This window comes from Populus euphratica, unplaced genomic scaffold (genome assembly GCF_000495115.2).
Source record: "Populus euphratica unplaced genomic scaffold, PopEup_1.0 scaffold121.1, whole genome shotgun sequence".
Taxonomy (NCBI): domain Eukaryota; kingdom Viridiplantae; phylum Streptophyta; class Magnoliopsida; order Malpighiales; family Salicaceae; genus Populus; species Populus euphratica.
The window spans coordinates 13,656-31,834 of NW_011499968.1; the positions used below are offsets into that span (position 1 = coordinate 13,656).

At 33.4% G+C, this 18,179-nt stretch overlaps 1 protein-coding gene across 1 annotated transcript; it reads left to right on the forward strand.

Moving 5' to 3' along the window:
- Positions 1 to 3: 3 nt before the first annotated feature.
- LOC105139128 (uncharacterized) lies at positions 4 to 3,278 on the forward strand (the record flags this gene model as incomplete). The annotated part of the gene is made up of 7 exons (XM_011045462.1): positions 4 to 76; positions 759 to 880; positions 1,223 to 1,457; positions 1,603 to 1,664; positions 1,781 to 1,862; positions 2,733 to 2,853; positions 2,980 to 3,278. Coding segments are annotated over 6 exons (678 nt in total), but the record flags the coding sequence as incomplete, so codon positions are not given.
- Positions 3,279 to 18,179: the final 14,901 nt, after the last annotated feature.

Consider the following 18,179-nt stretch of genomic DNA (forward strand, 5'->3'; position numbering starts at 1 on the left):
TCTCCCGCACCCACCCGCCGCCCGCCGCCGCAGTCTGTGTCTACTCTCACCGGAAAACGCCCTCGCATCGATTACGGTACCACTTCAAAATTAGTACTCATTTCTTTTCAATCTATAGCAAAGTTTCCATCTTTTCCCGCTTCTATGCACAAGTTAATCAGGGTTTTCTTTTAACATTTTGTGGCATGTCCTGCTTGATTTACGTGCTTGATAGCTTGCTTAATCACGGGTTTTTGGTAATGGGGCGGAAGGCTTTGTGTTAATTGTTTTTGAAAGGAAAAGGCAGCTGAAAGGGTTGATCTTTTAACTAATTTTGCTGTTGATTTTTAAAGGAATTTTATCATATTGATGCGTTATAATATAGGAATTAATGTTCTTGGAGAGTTTATTATCTTTGTCTTTATATTTAAGAAAAAGAAATCTTTTTTTTTTTCCTGATATAATGTTTTTGGTTTTGCCATTTCCTTTGTATTTTAACTGGAGCTTTTTAAAGTCTCAATTTTGGTGGATATTTCTTTTCGGCCTATTCTGTGAAGCCTTGGTTATTTCAGCATGTTGATTATCTGTGATGTAGCAGTCTGCTGTTCTTGTTAATATCTGTGTGTTATTGATCTAGATCAGTTTTTGACATTCTGTTGAAAGATTTATGTATTAGTGCTATTTCCATGCTTTAGGAATGATGTGCAGCAGTAGGATGTTCCTCCTTTCAACTTATTCAGATGGTTTATTTATGTTGAAATACATGCTTGATCTTGCAGATATCCCAAGCGGCCGTGACCTATCCAGTTATTATTCCCGTGATGATGATAGAGGAGCTCTTCATGTAATCAGAGATTCAGACTCCATCGGAGCATCTTATGACCGTTACTTGCGTAGTGGGGTACTTGGTTATTCCTTATCTCTTTGTTACCACGGAAAGTAATAATATCTGAAATTTTAGTTACGATAGCCTATCTTGAATGTCTAGCTACGCTGCTTTTATACAGGCACAGAAGAATGTCATAAAAAGAAAAAACCAACTCGTAATACCAAAACAAAGTTAATATCTCAATTTGATAAGAAAAGTGTCTAAAATAATTATGTTCAAAATCTTCTTAAATTATATGTTAGCGGCCAAAAGCCTTTGACAATGGTTAATTTGATTTATTTTTTAACCTCAAGTCTACCTCTGTCACTCGCTTCATGATTAAAAGTTATCTGAGTAATTGAATGAATGTTTCAGACAGTTTCATCATATGGTGGGGGACAGTCTGCTAGAGCAATGAGCGGGGTGCCTAGTCATCCTGTTGATGACACACGCATGGTGAGCATGGGGCCCATGGACCCTGGGGCTAGTGTAAAAGACAGGTCATTGCGCATGGGAAGTGGAAGATCTGAGGTTTCCCTTCCTCCTGATGCTAGCAGCACACTGTTTGTGGAGGGCTTACCTTCTGACTGTACACGACGGGAAGTTTCCCGTATCCTTCCATTGTTTTCCATACGTAATCATAGTTTTACTTGGACTTTTTCCCTTCTAGTATTGCTCTGTGGCCTTCCACATGTAATTCCAGTACTCTTGGACCTTTTCTCTTCTTCTTTTGTTCCTTCACTTGGGGTTAACAGATATCTTTCGCCCTTTTGTTTGCTACAAAGAAGTGAGACTTGTAAGCAAGGAATCAAGACATGTGAGTCTTCAAGATATTGTTATTATTATGATTTACATCATCCTTTACATTATTTTAGTATGTGCTGAATCAATATTTAGAACATTAATGGATTCACTGGTTGCTAAAATGTGCAGCCTGGGGGAGATCCACTAGTACTCTGTTTTGTTGACTTTTTGAGTCCCGCACATGCTGCCACTGCCATGGATGCATTACAAGGTGAACTTAACATGCTCTACATTGTTTCCCCTTTAGGGAGTTTTAGTCTCATGTATCAGTTTGCAGGCCCATTGTATCTGTTACTATCTAATGTTTCCTTTTCGATGCTAGTTTTTAACTCTTTATATAATTGCACCGATGCCTTTTGCACTTCCTTTTAGTTTCTTTTGTGGGTTGGGGTGGGTTCACAGCTGTGTGGCATTCAAGATTTTTTTAGTGATGAGCCAGCTTTGGAATAGTTGAGTGGTGGTAAGTGGATTAGCGAGGCGTGTTCTTGAAAGTTTGGGCAGTTGATTGATCATATTGATGGATTGATCAAATCATCATGACATTTTTGACACTTATACTGCAAGGACCGCTTTAAACCTACTCGAGTTATCATCAACTATTGATGGATTTCAAGCCAAACTGGTTGAATAGGTTAGCTAAACTGCTTTAGTCCTATATGATTGCCTATATGATTACCCATATGACTAACTGTATTTTGTGTGATCCAATGATGATGCTGTCAGTATCTCATGTCAAGTTTAGCCTTGTGTTTTCTCATCTCAGCATTCTATGCTATGCACAGGCTAGCTAACATGAGAGAATACGCGATTCCCAGTTTCAATCCCCGTACCGTGTCAATCAGATAGCCTGTCTTCGCCCATTCCTCATTTGCATTTTTGTCTGTCAGGATTTGTATGGTGTTTTCGCATTTTTCGACTTGGGTGTGTTCAACAGTGATGATGAACGTTTGGTATATTCTGCGCTTATATACTTGAGATAAATGACTGCAACGCCTTTTATGAGCTATCTATTGATCCCCTAATTCGTCGTTCAAAGCGCGGTTAGTCGTGCAACGTGAAACAGTCGAGCTCGATTTTGCAGGTTATAGATTTGACGAGCATGACCGCGATTCGTTCCATTTAAGATTGCAATTTGCTCGCTATCCTGGTGCAAGGTCAGGTGGCGGGCATCGTGGCAAGCGTTGAATAGTGTGTTCTGGCAGGTGATTTATGCTTTCTTTCTTATCCGCCCGACCTCTTATTATTCATGGCCGTTAGGTGCTCTGTAAGAAAACTTTATTGTGAAATGATCAATCGGGCTAAACCATGGAAACGACAATTTTCTGTAGGATTTGCGAACTGGGGAATGTAATGGGGGATGATACCTCAGCTTTGCAGTTTCAGGAATTACATGAATATCTGAATCAGCACCTTTAGTAGGATACACGTGATCACGTGCTTTTTGATAATTATTCTGCAATTGTTAGCGACTCGGATAAAGCGTGCTTTGTGTTAAAAAATGCGGGTTTTGTTTGTTTTGAATTACTTAAGGTTGTTCCCCTACGCATATTGGAGGATACCAATGAATTTATTTCTAGCTGATCTAATGTAGTCTATCTGTGTTTGCCTATGGATTGGGTTTATGATTGTGTGTACCAATGAAGACTTATAGTTATTTGCGCTCACCTATGTTTTGGGATTAGGAACAAATGATTACATGCATGCGCGCAGAAATACAGATGCATAAGAACATGGGCACTCACATTGATTAAATATCTGCATTCATGCACATGCACATGCACCCGCATCACATTTCATAGGCACACTGTTTATTTATTTACTGCTTGCTTAAGTTTTTGAAAAAAGAAATGGATGGTCTGTCTAGGAAATAAAAGAAATTGTTTCTTGTTGGTCTTTTTTAATGTTTTCATCATCTGAAGTAACTGTCATGCATGTTGGATACTCTGCCTGGAATATATTTTCTCGATTCATCAAGCTATTCCCTGAAAGTTTTCCCCAGGTTGCTGGGTTAGAGTATAATTTTTACTGTACTATTAAATCCGAGTTTCTGGTCCGTGGTTGAGAAATTTGAGAGTCCATGAGTGTCTTTCAGTGGGTTCATACATAGAATGTTAAGATTGCTTATGCGAGCCAACTTTTATTCGCTGCCTGCCAAGAGCATAACGAAGTCCAGTCACAAGCTTTCACTATGAGAATTGGAGTTTACATATTGTGAATTTTTGGACATGGAAGCATTCTGGTCTCTTTTTGTCGAAGCAATTTTACCATTATCAGGCTCCTCTAGCAGGCTTGATCGGTAGCAATTTTCTAGCTAATATACCTTTTGCTAGCAGGCTTGATAGGTGTTTATTAGGCTGGCTTGGAAGCAGGTTAGCTGCTTGGCTGCTTCACTTTAAAAATGGCAATCCTAGTGCGGGCTACCACGATCCCTGCTTGTATATTCAGGTCGTTGAGTTGATTGTATATCTGGTTCAGGATTCACTTTGTTTCATCCCAAACACTGTTAGATATACGTTGCATTGAGGATGATCATTGAAACCTTTCTCCATCATTGGTACATAGCAATCTACGAGGGCTGTAATTGCCTGTTACGTATCAGCTGAAAAAATCTGCCATCAAACTAGAGGTAACTGTGTTCCATGCATCTATACACAAGGATCTAGATTGAGGATCTTCTATAATAAGAAGTTCATTCACCTCTACTGACTACGGTATTGACCCATTGGTTTTTGTGGCAATGCTGTTTCAGAGACACCATAGACAAAAAGGCTGCCCGGATCAAGAACATTTTGTACATATTTCTCATACCTTTTCAAATCGTAAGCAATATCTCATGTAGGAGGTACACTACTGTTTCAAGAATGGGCTAAATATATGTGAACATATGGACAAGATCAAGAAAATGTGTCTTTGGAGACGTAGGCATCATATTCTTTCGGTCCATTTTGTTCTGTTTAGATGGTAGGAACAATGATGAGCTTCAATCCAAGGCAGTGAGTTTCTGACTGTAGTTTAGATCGGAATGAAGGATCGTTGCCTGACCTTTAAGCTAACCTTTCTATCCCTCATGTTAATTCCTTTACTATCAGGTAGCATTTGGCTCAGTTTATTGATGCAACTACTTTTAGCATTACATTTGTTCAAATGCAGATTTGAATGAACAAGTTTGGTGCGATTCTTTTGGTCTATGTCTGTAAGACTTCGGTGTCTTTTTTCAAACCAAACGCCTTCCCAAGGTTTTTGTTGGTTGTCAGGAGTTTTGCGTTCGATCTCAAAGTGATGGAAATTTCTGTGCCTGGACTGTCCCAGAAAACATAAAAAAGATTGGAGCAAATGATATTAAACATGAGAGAACATTCAATTCTCAATTTTTATTTAGAAGAGAGTAGCCATGCATGATGGCGTTACATCCATCTTCCTAATTCTTCTCTTCTATGGTGGTGAAACCATGAGTTGTCGCGCCGTCGATGATGGCTTTTTTTAGCCGCACCGGCTATCGCAGTCGATGATTATTCACGCAAGTTATTAGAGGTTTTGGGTTATCAGCAGTTGCACAACCCGCCAAACAATCCATACAATCCAAGCCATCATCAATTGCTTGGCTTGAAAATATCAGCACCACCATTGATACAACAGCCAAAGCACCACTCAAGACAGCTTTGGACTCCATCACCTTTTGTTCTGGAAATTTCTTTAGCATGCTAGATAATAGCTTCTTATTTAACATAAAATGAGAGTCAATAGAAATTGAAAATCAATTTCGGTTTCTCTCTACCATTAAATTCTAGTTGCTCTCTCTCACCTCTCTCAAATTAAAGCTCAAAAAATAAAAAAAATAAAGATTCGGATCGAAATGATTTTGCCATTAAATTTCAAAAACTAAAAGGACTCAATATTTATAAAATACGAGAATTATAATAAACATCTTGTCTAAATTTTTCGAAAGCCATCCATTCCTCCATCCATTCCTTCTGTTTTTTTACTTTGATTTCTTGTCTTTAAATCTCATAATTCCTCAATAAATTGGTTTCTAATATGGTTCAATAAGGGTTAGTATTTTTTTAAAAGAAAAGAAAAGAAAGAGGCATTATGAACAGTTTATCCATGATATCATGTAAGAGAATCCATGGTATATTTTACACAGCGGATTCTTCACGCATTTTTAGTTAATTCTTTTCAAGACAACTTTAGAATCAGGAACAAAAGGGCTAGCAAGCTCTTGGCATTGGATTTCACTTGTAATTCTTCAGCTATAAAATTGAGGCAACTCTACTCCTCGACTGGAGCACACAAGGATCTCTTCAGGAACAGGTGCTGCAGAAAATTACAAAGAAAAGATTACAAAGAATTGGCAAGAAGCAAAAGACCACACACCAAAAAACAGAAAGAGGAAACTCACCACCGCCCCCCTCAAAAAAAAAGAAAAAGAAAAAAAGTGACCTGCTGTCAATTTACACGTAACATCAGTTTCTACAAGTACAGGCCTTCGGACCCTGCAATAGGCCATCAAAGCTCCCACACAAGAACTCGTTGGTCTTTCAAACTGGTGGTCTGCGCTGTTAGGCACAGCTAGCTAACAGTGCCTCTGACAGTGATAAAGATTGTTTTTTTTTTTTTAAAGTGTTTTACGTATAAAATCATATTAAAATTATATTTTTTTTTATTAGAATGTTAAAATAATTTTAAAATATAAAAAATTTAAGTAAAAAAATTAATTTTTTTGAAAAATATAATTGGATTGCTCTACCGAGGCCAAAATGGGAAGATAGAGTAAAAATGTTGATTGGAAAACAAAATACTCCACCTTTTGTCGATTCCACAGATAAATCAGCTTTAAGTGGAGCATTAATTATACTGAAAGGTTTTCAAAAATTTATATGCTATATGCTTCTTTGGACAATATAATTTTATACCAGCTTGAAGAAAATTCCATGTGAGCTGAATTTTATGGAAAATCTTAGAATAATTTTAAAATAATTATCAATATTTATTTTACATATTCATTTTGCACAAAAAGATAGATAAAAAGATGAAAAATTAAACAATATCCACAAAAATAATAAAAATATCTCCATGATTTTCATTTTTTTTTAAATATTCTTTCTCATGTTTCTTTCTGTCTCTCTCTCTCTCTTTTGGTAACTCTCTCATCTCTCTCTCTCTCTCTCTCTCTTTTGGTAACTCTCTTCATTGAAGATTGATACTTACTCTTTAAGTATTTTAACCATGAATTAACAGGCTTCTCGTCTAGTGATAGCCAGCTAGTTACACTTGCAAAAGATCACGAATTCGAAGGTAAAATAATCGTTATTTTTTGTATTGGAGGCTTATTCAATTCACTGTGATCATACAAACTATAATTTATCATTGTTATTTATAAAGCCCTGCCTAAGAAAAAAAAATCCATGAAAGTGGGAGATGAATATTATAGGGAAATCAATAACCTTATTGAAAACAATTATTAATTATATGTATGCTTTAATTACGAAGTGATTCTTTTGAAAAACGTCCAAGAGCTTTGGAATTTCCTTCCTTCTCGAAAGCAATTATTATATGCTTTACAAAGTGATTCCTTAACAAAAACTTCGTCCCAGCTTTGAAATTCCCTTCCTTCCCAAAAGCGAAAAGTATCATTTCATAAAACCTAGCTAATCGGAAGATACTTAAAGGTTGATCCTCTAAAACAAAGAATGAATTAGTTCTTGGAGTTGATTCTTGACAGTTAGCAGCACAAAGTATGGATTAATGCACACTGAGCCAATTGCCAAAGATTTTATAATAGTTTTCTACTTTATAATTAGCGGCGAAAAGCTTAACTATTGCCATTCCTCACACTCCTAACGTTTTGTTTTATTGCATGCATAGATAATATTGGCCTGATCTAAATATTTAATAATATCATGCATATATGGCTTGTGTAAAAATTATAGAAAACAAAAACTATAACATATTTTTTATAAATTTATTAATTCAAGAAATATTCTTGTTACTTTAAATTATACAAGGAAACGGGAGGATTGGATGGTTTCAAAGTGAGAATCGATGTCCAACAATGGTGAAGTCAATTTGAGGAATTCGATAGAATTGCGTGGATATGTTTGTATTACATGAAATTCATATAAAAACTATGCATGCTTTCTCCGAGATGGTGAAGTCCAACAATGGTGAAGTCACTTTGAGGAATTCGATATAGAATTGGGTGGATATGATTGTATTACATGAAATTCATATAAAAACCATGTATGCTTTCTCCGAGATGGTGAAGTCCAACAATGGTGAAGTCAATTTGAGGAATTCGATAGAATTGGGTGGATATGTTTTTATTACATGAAATTCATATAAAAAATATATATGCTTTCTCCGAGATGGTGAAGTCCAACAATGGTGAAGTCAAGATGCATGATAACAATTGCGAACAATGTTGATCAAATTGGATGACAATGAACTGGAGCATGGTAATTAAAAAAGAAATCTATTGAAGTTCTTATTAATTTATTTATGTCCCACTTAATCTAAATTATTGAACTGATGAAGACTAATAATAAGAATTAGAAAATGACCGGTGAATCTTTTTCAAGGACATGAGAGGATGTAATCCTGCTCATCAAATTACCTTTATCTTCCGAGAATTGAACATGAAAGAGAGCTCGACAAAACCCGATTATACGGAATGGGAGCTTACCTCAATTTGTTGACAATTTGGCCCACAATAGTATGCTCTAAATCGATTATGTTGCTAACTTACAGGATACAGCTTACCTAATACAAGAAAAGAGGCGTTTAATTATAGAGGCTTGTCTTTAAAAGGGTGAAATCATTCCTTATTTTTTGGGTTTGATTCATACTTAAGTTTTTTAAGGTCGTCCCCATTGACTTTGGCACTAAAAATGTCGTGGAACTAGCACATGGAGTATTTAGAATTTCGTGTACGAATAAGAGTAGCTACAATATTTTGAGTTTAGAATCTACTCAAAAGATTTGAGCCCTCTTCGGAATTACAATATATATATATATATATATATAGAGAAAGATAGAGAGGTGTATAACAGTAGCTAGAGATGACTCATAACAGTTGATTAGCTACCACGAGGAACAAACTATATATCCATTGAGTGGACGTTGTTGAGGTTAACTTCCTACCAACCGACCTTGTAGAGCTAATCAAAAGCAAAAAAGGCTGGTTTTACTTCTCAAGAAATTAATGTAAAGAGAGGACAATATCCAATAAGACTGGTTGCTTTGATTTCTATGTTTGTTGTTGGTGGTCGACAGAACCAATTTCATCACCAGTTGCACGATGTGCTCCTGCCAAATTAATTTACATGAACTATGAAGTGCAATTATTAGATCATAAAAGGTAAAAAATGGAAAGTAAAGAAAACCTCAAACTAATTAGTAAGTTGAAAGACTCCATGATTAGATAACATATTTCAAAGACACTATCCCCCCCCCCCTCTCTCTCTGTATATATATTATTTAAGATTAATTTGTTATATTTTCAAATTATTTTAAAATGTTAATATTAAAAATAAATTTAAAAAAATAACCAATGCTATAATTCTAAACGCCATTTTAGTTTCACATCAAAATACTATCTAGCTAGCTAAAGAATAAACATATAAAGAGGATGAAATAGATTAAAAGAAAAAACCATGGTGTCGAAGAACAAGCTAGTTGGTTTATGCATAGCCATGGAAGTAATGAAAACTTTCAAAGCTTTCCATGGACACTGGTCATGTATCAAATAACGTCTTGTCTTCATTAAAATTCGTTGAAATCGTGGCTACATGGAAATTTTGCCAAACTCTCTCCTTGTAATTATCAACTACCTCTTATGACGGCAAGCCATCGAGACCAGATAGCATTATTAGTCATAAAGTCAATCCCCAGTTGTATATGCACTCTCATAATTGAAGATATCATCGTCTGTGATGTGTTTGGTATATTAAACAGAGACAAGACAAAACAAATCATCATCAAGTGTTCGATGCATTTATATATATATATTAGACATGTCACGAGTTGTTGTGAAGTGCATGTTTGGTGCGCATATGGTTTACGAGTAGGGGTTTAATTGCAAAAACTTCTCTGTTTCAGAGACTAGTAAACTACATATTCCATAGAATAAGATGACCAAAAGCTCTCAAATCAAAACAAAACATAAAAACTAACATAAATTGTTGAGAGATTTCATTTACTCTTGTTCAGTGCACCAAGGAAACACAGGATTGTCCAGCTCAGTTAAATTCAGTCCATTTCCATGTCCTGTCCAGTACTGTACCAGACGATGCCTGTATATGTATGATATGCTGACGAAGACGATGATGGATGCGTGATGGATCAAATAGAATTACAAATTTGGCCTTAGCTTACCAGGCAGTGGGGACCCATGCATCACCCATCAATCATGGGAGACGGTCACCTTTCTTGGCCTTTCACCACGGAAGGAAGCAGCAGTGTGTTCACTTGGAAGAGAATACGATGCTTTGCTTTCCGTGTGCTCCTTGTAATTACCCTGTTCTTAGTTTCCTGAGAACAATTACTCCTGCTCTACGTACAAAAGTTGCCATATTTAGTGCCGGTTTATATTCTGTAGCTTTTGCTTTATTAAAGCAGTTTTTAAACTGATTTTTACTTGTGAAAAAAATTAATTTATATTATTTTTAGATATATTTTTTTATAATTTTAATATGTTTTGCAAAAAATAAAAAATAAAAAAATATATTATTTTAATATATTTGTAATTAAAAAACACCCTTAAAAAATTATCTTAGTATTATTAAGTGATATTTGTTTTTGTAATGGCACAATACTTTTGAAAAAAATAATTTTTTTAACTCAAATAATTTTTTTGTATTAATATTAAAAATAAATTTTAAAAATTAAAAAATATATATTATTTTAATATATTTTCAAATAAAACATACTTTAAAAGCCAACCATTATTACACTTTCCACCACATTCTAAAGTTGCAACACTTAGAGCCACTACCTATTTAAAGTTATTCAAAACTCAAATATGTCACAGACTATTGGGCATTTTGCGTGTTGATGTGGGTAACTTTTATAAAATTTATTTTAATATTTTGACTAAAACTAGAACTCTAGATCAACAAAAACAGCAGGTGAGGTTCTGGCTTAGTGGTGGGAGGAGCTTGTTCTCTATCTCCGCACCTGGGTTCGAATCTCACCATGCACGCCTGTCACCCCCGCGGTGCCTTACCTGCTCACTGGGCTTGCAGGATGTTCAGTAGGCCGTGGGGATTAGTCGTGGTGCGCGTAAGCTGGCCCGGACACCCCACGTAAATCAAAAAAAAAAAAAATCGATCAAACAATATGAATTGTGAGAATTTTTTGTTTTTAATTTTTTTATTTAAAATATGTGTGTATTTTAAGTTTTGAGGTTATATACATGTTATAAATTATTATTATTTTTTAAAATAAAAAATAAAGCATGCAATCAAATATTTATATGACCTATAAGTGTAATTAACAGAAGAAAGCAAAAATTGACAACGAATTTAATTCTAATTGGACTAATGATTGAAAAAACCCCATTAATTATTCTGCACTTTATATACATGTGTGTGTTTGTTGTTTTCCATTGAAGTATTCTTATCTTTAATTTTCAATATCCAAAATCTAATTAATTATAAATTTACATGTGAAAATGGAAAGATCAAGTGATAAATTATTTTATGTGCCTAAGCAACTTTAAAAGAATAAGTAATCACACTTGATTTTAACCGATGTTAAAGAATCATGATTAATTCTAAAGTGAGATATAATAATAAGGTAAAAATCAGTGTAAACTAAAAGATGAAAAATCATTAGCTATTAAATTAAAAGTCAGAAAAAAGTTTTTTATTCTTATTTATTATTCACTATTTAGTTCTCTCCGAGTCAAAGAAATATTTCTCGGGGAACCGCCCTAGCAACAAAAGCCACCACCCCTCCTTCCACCCTTTGATCTCTCTCTCCTTCTATTTTTGTGCGAGCTTTACCTTTCAAGATTCTGGAAGTATTTGATTTACAGGAATAAGGCCCCATCACTAAATTAAATATACTGCATTAATGTCCTAGGACAAGACTTTAGCACCCCCTATCAGTTGTAATTAAATCATCAAGAATGTGATTATAAATTAAAAAATAATAGAAAAAAAGGTACAAGGCATGAGTAGAGCTTAGAGTAACAAAGTTAAATATCATATTCAAGTTATTTTATATATCAATTAAGATTATGTGTTTTCTGAATAATTTTAAAGTCATATATATTTAAAAGAATTGACCTGTTTATTTTTTAATTTTAAATCTTGAGATCATATATTTAAAAGAATTTTCTTAATTTTCTTTTAAATACACGTAGCTACTACCGGGATTGCACTTTTATAATTGTTGGAAAAGGGACTTGTTTGTAATTGAAATACTTACAATTAACCTAAAAAAAACCTCTATTTCTTTCTTTCTTCTTTTTTTCCTTTTTTTAATAGAAAACTATATAAAAAAAATTCATATATCTTGGAAAAGGGTTTCTTTGTAAATACACATAGTCATAGCAACATCTTTAATATATACTTCCATGTTATGTTGGTGCTTAGTTCCTCAGCAAACGTGTATCGAATTTCGAACCTTCCTTTACATTCACTTTTGCTGAAGCTTCTCCTCCTCTCCCTTTCTTTCCTTTCCTTTTTCTTTCTTCTCCCTTCTTTAGCTAGCCTTGGTGCTGGTTCATGGATATTGCACCCTTGTGGGCTCTTGGGGGTGATTTCTTTCGTCTATTAACTGCATGGCAACACCAAAAACACGATCAACTACAATCAGTGATCATCAAACCTGCACAAAAGCACACCATTTCCTTTCATTACTTGCACTTCTTTTCATTTTTATTTTACTCACTACCTCCACCAAACCCATAAACCCAACAAATATGGCGGCATCGATTTCCATCAAAAGGCTTCTATTAGAATCCTCAGACCCAGCCTCTACTACCATGAACTTGCATCCGAAACAAACGGCACATACTTCTTCTTCTTCTTCCACCTCATCATCAAAATCTATGCGTACCAAGTTTGGAGCTGCTGCTCATGAAGTTCCTAGCGGTCCAAACCCTATTTCAAACAGGTAAATAAGTTGATATATCAATGATCATGCATGATGAAGCACAGAAAACTCGTACTGCCCTTGAGAGCCGGTTGTTGAAGATGATAGCTAGAGGGTTGTAACGGTGAAGTTAATTACGAGTTTGTCATCCTTGTTGTTATTGTTTTAGTGCACCATTAAGACTGCTTGTCGTCTGTGAGAGGGTTGTCACCTTCTTGTTTTGTCATCATCCTCAGCCTTACTTTTTTCTTTCTTTCTGTTTTCGTGCTTGTTTTAATGGGGGAATTAAGGGGTTCTTGTTTCTCTTGCTAGAAATTAATGTATAGCAAGAGAGATATATAATTAATATAATTATATATTTTGGTATATGTATGTTCCCATCTCTATATATTTGATCCATATACATATATCATGATGCGGTGGTGATGGTGTTAACGCCCAGTCTTGAGAAATTAGCATGCAGTGAGTCCCGTTTATTTTGAATACAATTCTTAAAGGTTCTCGAGATGATATATCATCCTGGAGATCTCTTTATTAGGTTGAAAAGGGGTGTCATTGATAATATTAAATAAATTTCAGCCGAGTTGTCTGTTCATATGTTTCTCATAGCTAGTACAGGTGTACTTTAATTTTCTTTCAATTATGTTCGCTACTAAAAGGTTCCCAGATCTTCAATAGCATAGAGAAATGGAAACAATAATGTTTTGGTTATGCTCACATGTGTCTGTTGACCAGTACAGTGTGTTGATCATCGAAAATTTGTCGTAGAAAAAAAGAAATAATTATGATAAAAAGAAGATCTAGCTAGGTTGCAAGCTAGCTAGCATGGGAATATAACTGTTGCAGGGATTTCCAATTTCAACATCTTGGGTTTTCATCAGACCAGGCGATGAAAGGCAGATAATTAAGAAAGGAATCTGTGGGTACAGTTGTGTCAGAAGTTTTGCACAGTGAGGGACATGGCCATTTTGTTTAGCTTTCTAAGTGATTGATCTTCCGCTTTCATTGTGGACTTGAGCTACTGTCTTGTAAAACACACCATCCAAAAAAGCTGAGATGAGATGCCAAATCAACATCTAAAACGTCATGAGAGGGACAGAGCAAGGTAGCCCATGATTTGATAATGATAACAGTATCATTTGTTATTGAGTTCAATAATTAAGGTAATTGCCACCAATGATATGCTTTATGATGGTTTTCCTGAGTGAGGGAGGGAAATGAAGCTTTCCTTACTACTATTAATACAATTTTTTTATATAAAAAAATGGTTACTATGTAGTATTAACATTATATATACGAATGTAACTTGTCAAAATGGGATAATATGCATATTATATATAATAGTAGGTAAACAAAACTAAAATATAAATATTATGGGACGGGTCAAAATTTTAAAAACTATATTAACTCGATTCAATTTATGTATTTTATATTTTTTTATTTTTATTTTTTCTAATTTATAAATTCAATATTTATTTTTATTTTATTAAAAAATATTTCAGCTTTAAATTTTTTATTAATGAACTTCATATTAATTTTTCTTAACACTAACAAAAAAAAATAACTTGTCTCTTTGATGGAGTGAAGAGAAAGATAACTAAAATTGAATAGTTGTGCAAGGTATAAAAATTAGAATCATCACTAGAGACGCCATGATATCTACAATCCACATAGTAGGCCTGTCTCGGAATACAAATTCATAAAAATTAATAATACAAGTCTAACCCATCAATATTCACAAAAAAATTAGTACAATCTCATATATCCATCCCACTTGGGTCCTAAAAAAATTGAATGAGTTAGATTATTTATAATTTTTAAAATATTAAAAATTAAATTAGATATAATTAGAAGCTCAAATCCAAGTACTCAACTAAACATCCATAAACAACTCTGCCATACTCAACTAAACATCCATAAACAACTCTACCAATAATGGATATTATATCAATTATGATGCAGCTAATTGGTAGCGATAAGCTTCTATTCAGAAGGGCCATCTAAATAAAAGTTTGTAAAAATTTATTTATTTTTTTAAAATTATTTTTTTATATTTTAAAATTATTTTTGATGTGATTATATTAAAATTAAAATTTTAAAATTAAAAAAATATTATTTTAATATATTTCTGAGTAGATTATATTTTAAAAAACAACTAATACTGTCATTCTAAACCTCTAAACCTCTCCTGTAAGCTTTATTAATTCAAAAATATTTTCATGTTAAAGTGCAAACAGTAAACCATTTCCTTTTGACTTTTGTCAGATTATTTTATGTTATCCAAGTGGCTAAAGGTTTTAATTTCATCTTCAACCGGAAATTATGGCTGTAAAGGGACAAAACTTGCATTGTTGCAGCGTTTAAATGCCATACCTTTCTGTTTTTAATATTTGATTTTGACCAAATGTATGATCACTGAAACTTCCATTGATCTATATCTGTGGTTTTTTTTAAAAAAAAACTCAGGCCAGAGTTTGTTTTTTTTCTGCACTTTCTTACTGTCTGGACAAGAAGAGCGTAGCAACCCTCTATCCATTTTTCATATTCATAGGAATTGTTAGCAAATTCTTCTGGATGCTGTTGGAAAGATGATACTTAAAGAAGACGAAGCTCTTTAACTACCAAACCAACCCTTTAGTGTTAAACGATAAAATACACTGTCAAAATAAAAAATAAAAAATCTAAAAAGGTGAAAATAAAGGGTTATTCCATGTTTTATAATGTCCCTCAACTTTTTTTCTTTTTAGAACAAGAAGAGATCATTGCCATCAAGCAGATGGGAAAGGGAAGACAAGATGCATGGAACTTTAAACCCAAGCAGCAAAGTCATTCTCCCTGTACACTCCTTGGGCACCTAGGCCATCGATCTGAGCTTCATTTCATCGTTCACGTGAGACATGATTGATGAGGGTTATTGATTTGACCTGCTTTATAAAACAGCTGCTAATGCTATTTGACAGCACCATAGTGAAGATAAATTCCTAAAATTATATATAAAAAAAGAGATAAATTCGTAAACTTATGCATTCTATGAGTTTAGCTCTGAATAATGCATTAATTCTCTTAAGCGCTTTGGAGTTTATTGAGGTGCCTTTTAAGGAATTATAATATCCTTTTCTCTAATCTTGCAATGTCTTGAAATGAATATTTAATTTATAACAGAGTAAATAAGGAATAAAAAAACAATAATGTCTTGAAATGAATATTTAATATTTAATTTATTGGGGAGCGCTTTGTTTTTTTTATTGACTTCCATTAGTCACTTGAGACAGGAAAAAGTTAACGTGGTTGGGATGCATTGACACGTGGCAAAAATAGGCCCCACTAGTGATTATTCAAAGAATAAACAAGATAGAAGCCTTCGTTTATTACTTTATTACAGTATCCAACCTTCTTACTCTATCAATTAGGGCACCCAATTTTTATTTTTATTTTCTATTTAAAGGTTCCTCAATTACCTTAGACTGAAAAACACTAACGTCGTCTGGATCTACTGACAAATGGCAGCGTCTGACTGACACGTGATAAATATGGGTCCCACTATAAATATATATTAAAAAAGGAGAGAAAAGACACGTGATAAATATGGGTCCCACTATAAATATGTACTAATAAAAAAACATTCCGTTTGAATATTAATATATATGTAATATTAATATTTTTTATTTTTGAGAAAATTTTAATTGATGAAAAAAATTATTTAAAGAACTTATTTTAACGTTTTTTTTTTGACACATGACTTTTCTTCAATAAAAGAAGTATTTTGATCTTTCATTAGAGCTGAAATCAGGGAAGAAAAACTAAATTTTTTTTTTTAATTTTTGGCTGTTTTTTAGCTCTTCCATTTTAGATATCCATTAAAATAGAAGAGCTAAAAAATATATATTTTGATTTTCATTTGGTTTTCTCTCTCTCTCAATTGTAACTAAATTTTATACATTTTTTCTGAATAAATTAGTGGAACCCACCTTTTGCCATGTGTCTATTAGAGACAGAGTCACATGTAAATGGAGCCCAACCATGTCAGCATTTTCTTCTCTTAGTTGACTAGGGGAAATCAAATTAAAAAAATTTAAAAAAATAGATAGAGTAAAAGGTTGAACACTAAAGTAGAGAGATCCTTGAAATGAATATTTAATATTTAATTTACTGGGGTGCGCTTTGTTTTTTTTTTTTATTGACTTCCATTAGTCACTTGAGACAGGAAAAAGTTAACGTGGTTGGGATGCATTGACACGTGGAAAAAATAGGCCCCACTAGTGATTATTCAAAGAATAAACAAGATAGAAGCCTTCGTTTATTACTTTATTACAGTATCCAACCTTCTTGCTCTATCAATTAGAGCACCCAATTTTTATTTTTATTTTCTATTTAAAAGTTCCCTCAATTACCTTAGACTGAAAAACACTAACGTCGTCTGGATCTACTGACAAATGGCAGCGTCTAACTGACACGTGATAAATATGGGTCCCACTATAAATATATATTAAAAAAGGCGAGAAAAGACACGTGATAAATATGGGTCCCACTATAAATATGTACTAATAAAAAAACAGTGCGTTTTGAATATTAATATATATGTGATATTAATATTTTTTATTTTTAAGAAAATTTTAATTGATGAAAAAAATTATTTAAAAAAATTATTTTAACGTTTTAGTTTTTTTTTTTGATACATGACTTTTCTTCGATAAAAAAAGTATTTTGATCTTTTATTAGAGTTGAAATCAGGAAAGAAAAACTAAAATATTTTTTCTTTAATTTTTGACTGTTTTTTAGCTCTTCCATTTTAGATATCCATTAAAATAGAAGAGCTAAAAAATATATATTTTGATTTTCAATTGTTTTTCTCTCTCTCAATTTTAACTAAATTTTATACATTTTTTCTGAATAAATTAGTGGAACCCACCTTTTGCCATGTGTCTATTACAGACAGAGTCACATGTAAATGGAGTCCAACCATGTCAGCATTTTCTCCTCTTAGTTGACTAAGGGAAATCAAATAAAAAAATTAAAAAAATAGATAGAGTAAAAGACTGAACACTAAAGTAGAGAGACCTCACATATATCAGAGGATGATACTGGCCACGTCACCATTTTGTGATCTCCGAATAAATAAATTAGTTCGAAGTTTGGACACTGAAATAAATAGAATAAAAAATAAGACACTAAGACAGAACAATAGTCGAAGAGGAGACAGTATCACTAAACACTTGACTATATATGTACCAATAAAGAATTCCCCCGGCAATGAGGAGGTGTACGCATTGCTAGTTACAAATTAATTTCATTTCAAAAATTCTAATTTTTAAAAAATATATAATTCGACCGCAAAGAATAAACACTGTCTCTCTCAAATATTAATTTCATTGCCAACTTCTACCAACGTCTAGTTCATTAATTCAACAGTTTTTGATGGTTCATATAA